The sequence below is a fragment of the Lolium perenne genome, chromosome 5, assembly GCF_019359855.2.
Source record: "Lolium perenne isolate Kyuss_39 chromosome 5, Kyuss_2.0, whole genome shotgun sequence".
Taxonomy (NCBI): domain Eukaryota; kingdom Viridiplantae; phylum Streptophyta; class Magnoliopsida; order Poales; family Poaceae; genus Lolium; species Lolium perenne.
The window spans coordinates 232,362,848-232,367,180 of record NC_067248.2 but is presented as its reverse complement, the minus strand read 5'-3'; the positions used below and the strand labels follow the sequence as shown (position 1 = coordinate 232,367,180).

Sequence of the window (4,333 nt, the reverse complement as noted above, 5' to 3'; positions counted from 1 at the left end):
GTTATGGTATTGACTATGAGGACACTTTCAGTCCTGTTGTCAAGGCGGCGACTATTCGTTTGGTTCTGTCTCTTGCTGTTTCTCGGCGATGGCATCTTCGTCAACTAGATGTGAAGAACGCGTTTTTACATGGTGTTCTGGAAGAAGAGGTCTATATGCGTCAGCCTCCTGGATATGAGGAGCTCTCTCACAGGCATTATGTTTGCAAACTGCAGAAAGCTATTTATGGTCTCAAACAAGCACCTCGGGCTTGGTATTCTCGACTCAGTACTAAGCTACAGGCCATTGGTTTTTCTGCCAGCAAAGCTGATACTTCTCTGTTCTTCTACAACAAAGGGGGAGTAACCATATTTATGCTTATTTATGTTGATGACATTGTTGTTGCTAGTTCGTCAGAGAAGGCTATTGATGCTTTGCTTCATGATCTTGGTCTTGACTTTGCCCTCAAGGATCTGGGTGACTTGCATTATTTTCTTGGGATTGCGGTAAAGAAGGTACAGGATGGTATCATACTCTCTCAGGAAAAATATGCTAATGATTTGTTGAGACGAGTGAATATGGCTATATGCAAACCTGTTGATACTCCTCTTTCGGTTTCTGAAAAACTGTCAATAGTTGATGGTGAACCTTTGAGTAGTGAGGATTCTACTCGCTATAGGAGTATTGTTGGAGCTCTGCAGTATATGACTCTAACCAGGCCGGACATTTCATTTTCTGTGAACAAAGTGTGCCAGTTTCTGCATTCGCCTACTACAGTACATTGGTCAGCTGTGAAGCGTATCTTGCGTTATCTGCAAGGTACAATCTCTCTCGAGTTGAGATTGAGCAAGTCCTCCTCTGTTTTGGTCAGTGCATTCTCTGATGCTGACTGGGCTGGTTGTCCGGATGATCGAAGGTCCACTGGGGGATTTGCTGTGTTTTTGGGGTCAAACTTGATCTCATGGTGTGCAAGAAAGCAGGCTACAGTCTCTCGCTCTAGTACAGAAGCAGAGTATAAAGCCTTGGCAAATGCCACAGCTGAAGTTATCTGGGTACAAACATTACTTGTAGAACTGGGAGTACCTCAGCCTCGTGCAGCACGCTTATGGTGTGATAATATTGGTGCTACATACTTGTCTGCTAATCCAGTGTTCCATGCTAGGACTAAGCACATTGAGGTGGATTATCACTTTGTTCGTGAAAGAGTTGCTAAGAAGCTTTTGGACATACGGTTTGTTCCTTCAAGAGATCAAGTGGCTGATGGTTTCACTAAGTCACTGTCTACAGCACAGCTAGTATCTTTTAGACGCAATCTTAACTTGGATAAGTTATGATTGAGGGGGAGAGTTAGATGATATATCCTAGCTGTGTATAGGACTCGTATAGAGTCTGTATTGTATACGTATTGTATGCTGTGTTGTAACCGTATGTAATCTCTGGCTATATAAATATAAACCCAGGCGGCCCGGTTAGGGTAACGCATCATCATAACTTTGATAGCATGGCCGCTCATGCTTTTGGCCCAGCCCTCGTGCGCCCTGCTTAGCGGGTAACGCGAGTCGACCACCGCCCGGATCTTCCCCTGCACCACCAATCCCAGCAGTGCGTCCATGTCCACCAATCTCAGGTAGCCGTGACGTGGTGCTGTCCCGCGAGGCTAGCTAGCTGCACGGCGAAGGTGCCAACGCCGCCGGAGGCCGCGGTGACCAGCACGTTCTTTGCGGGGCCGTCGCCGGCGTCGAGGCCGACCCCGGCCGTCCTGAGCGCCATGAGCGCGGTCGCCGCCGCGATAGGAATGCACGCGCCTTCGACTGCCGACACCTCCGGCGGCCTCAACGCCGCGTTCGACGCCGACACCACCGCGTACTCGGCCAGGCCGCCGCTACCCTGAGACCACCAAAAAAACATCAGTAACCAACCAAACCGGAGCAGGCGCCTCACGTCGCGTGCTTGCGTTTTCTTACCGGAAAGTTGACGGCGATGATTTTATCGCCTGGCCTGAAGCCGCTCACCCCAGCGCCCAACTCCACTACCTCGCCAGCGAGCTCGCAGACCGGGGTGAAGGGGAACTTGCTGGGCAGGAAGGGCCGCCCGACGCCCTTCTGGAACCTCCAGTCCAGCGGGTTGATGCTGGCGGCCTCCACCCGAACCAGCAGCTCGCCTTTCTTCGGAGACGGCACCGGCACCTCCACGTGCTTGAGGCCCTCGGCTCCTCCGCCGTATTTGTGGTACTGTACGGCCCTCATTATCCTCGAAGAAGATGGTGAAGACATGCGAGAGTAGGTGCTGCTGCCGGCTACAGATTATCTATCTCCGGTAATGGAAGTGTCCAAGTGCCGTGATGATTGTCAATGTTGCGGGTGCGCGGACGTACTTGTACACGGCGCCGGTAGAAACGATCGAAGGTCGCTTGGTTTGTTTGACATGACGACCCCCGATTGACGACGCGTCCCTGAAGAAAGCGTACGTGTCCGGGCTCCTCGCCGCACGCCGGTCGCCGGCGTTGGATCGCAGCGCGGTCAGGCAGTGACAAGTCCGCGTGATTGAATGGCACAAGACAGCATCTGGACTGACGAAAATTCACCCCGGCCGATCAACCACTACACCGCGCATTCGCACCTGCGAAATCGCCGGACGCCGAATTTTCCTCCGTGGCTCACCATCTCCGTGACTACTGGTACCTACAGGCCAAGAGCGGCTTTGCATCCCAAATCCAATCTGTCAGCCCAACCCTTCTCCTGCATGGTTGCAGCTCCTCCTCGACCAATGGACATCATAAATCAACCAAAAAAATTAAACAAGCGGACTGACGAGGCTCATCTACAGAACGGATTCATCCAGCTTGATCTCTCCCAGCTATACGTCCCAAACCTTTTTTTTTAATCCGGCGTGTTTGGCCCCGAGCCCATTCCCGCTACATAGGGGACGTGGCGGTCACTCCCTCCTCCTCCGCACATAGAAGGTGTTCGATCGTTTGTTGGGTAAGCGCCGTCCCATTGCCACCATGGATTTATAACTATTTATTTTGCCTCATAGACATGGATAGCGGCGACAATGATGACACAGCCTGCAACGATGACGTTGGCGAGCACTTGGCGATCATCGGTTACCTTCAAAAAATGCTTGATGACGCCAAGGAGGAGAAGAAGAAGAGGTCGAGCTGTGGAGGTTAAAGGCCGGCAAGAAGAAAGTCAAAGCCCAAACAAAGGTTGGAGGGACATGCTATGTGGCACAACGACTACTTCTCCAACACTGCAACACATGCCGACGGTTGGCGGCACTATAGGATGAGCAAGGACTTGTTCATGGATATCCTTCATGACGTGAGAGAGTTCGGCCCTACTTCAGGCCGAAGCATGCCGCCATTGTCACGGTTGGCTTCTCGTTGATCCAGAAATGCACCGCCGCCATCATGAGGATGCTGGCATATGAAGCACATGCCGATGCACAATACGACTACCTTCGCATGAGTGAGTCCACTGCCATTAAGTACACGTACAAGTTTCGCCGAGCCATGGTGGGAATGTTTGGCACATACAAATCTTCATACTTCCAGTTAGTATGATACATGTTGTTATAGCTACATAGTTTTACTTCCGACAATCCATGCTTCCTAGGTCTCCTTTATGTTGTGACAGGACCATATATTTGGGTCCGAGCATCCACGCCTCACTTGCCTCATATATGCATCCATTTTTTTTTCTACCAAGAGATAGTTGCAGGTCGTTGATGAGCCCCCTCAGATCTTCGTCGACACCTTCCTTGCTACTCGCAGATGTTGCATGGTCTCGTCGATGCTCCTTCTCTAAAACATTTTTCTACACATCGGTGCCCATGTTCAAGCATACGTCATTCGTGACCTCTCTATGAACCATTGTTGTATATGGAAGCAAATTCTGATGTCGCTAGAGGCAAATACTATTTACTATGGATGCAAATTTGATTCTTTTTGTACTAATCAACAACGATATAGAAACATGTATTTGTTTCGTTGGAAGTAAATAATATTTTCTTTTGAAGTACATTCTATGTTTTCAATAAATACTGAGAAGTCGTTTGGTATCCATCATTTGGGCCCGGAATCCTGGAATTCATTTTGAAATTCCATAGGTGGGCTGTTTGGTTGCCACAGAATTGGACCGTCATTTCATTTATTAAATCCAGCAAAATGATGCCATGGGTAAACACGATTCCGAGCTAAGACATGTCATTTGCATTTCTTTATGGAAGCCATTTACAAATTCAATATTGAATTCTGCTGTCATTTGCAATTCCTGTGGCAACCAAACAAGTAATTATTTCTGAAATTACAATGTAAATGAAATTTTAAAATTCTACAAATGAAATGAAAGCC

The 4,333-nt window shown here is 48.9% G+C and overlaps 1 protein-coding gene across 1 annotated transcript; it reads right to left on the bottom strand.

Annotated features, from left to right (window-relative positions):
* Positions 1 to 1,469: 1,469 nt before the first annotated feature.
* Positions 1,470 to 2,343, bottom strand: LOC127302244 (quinone-oxidoreductase QR1, chloroplastic-like). Its single transcript, XM_051332664.2, has 2 exons — positions 1,944 to 2,343; positions 1,470 to 1,866 (listed from the first exon to the last, which is right to left on the bottom strand). The coding sequence occupies exons 1-2, from the start codon at positions 2,250 to 2,252 to the stop codon at positions 1,603 to 1,605; spliced, it is 573 nt and encodes a 190-aa protein (XP_051188624.1). The 5' UTR covers positions 2,253 to 2,343; the 3' UTR covers positions 1,470 to 1,602.
* Positions 2,344 to 4,333: the final 1,990 nt, after the last annotated feature.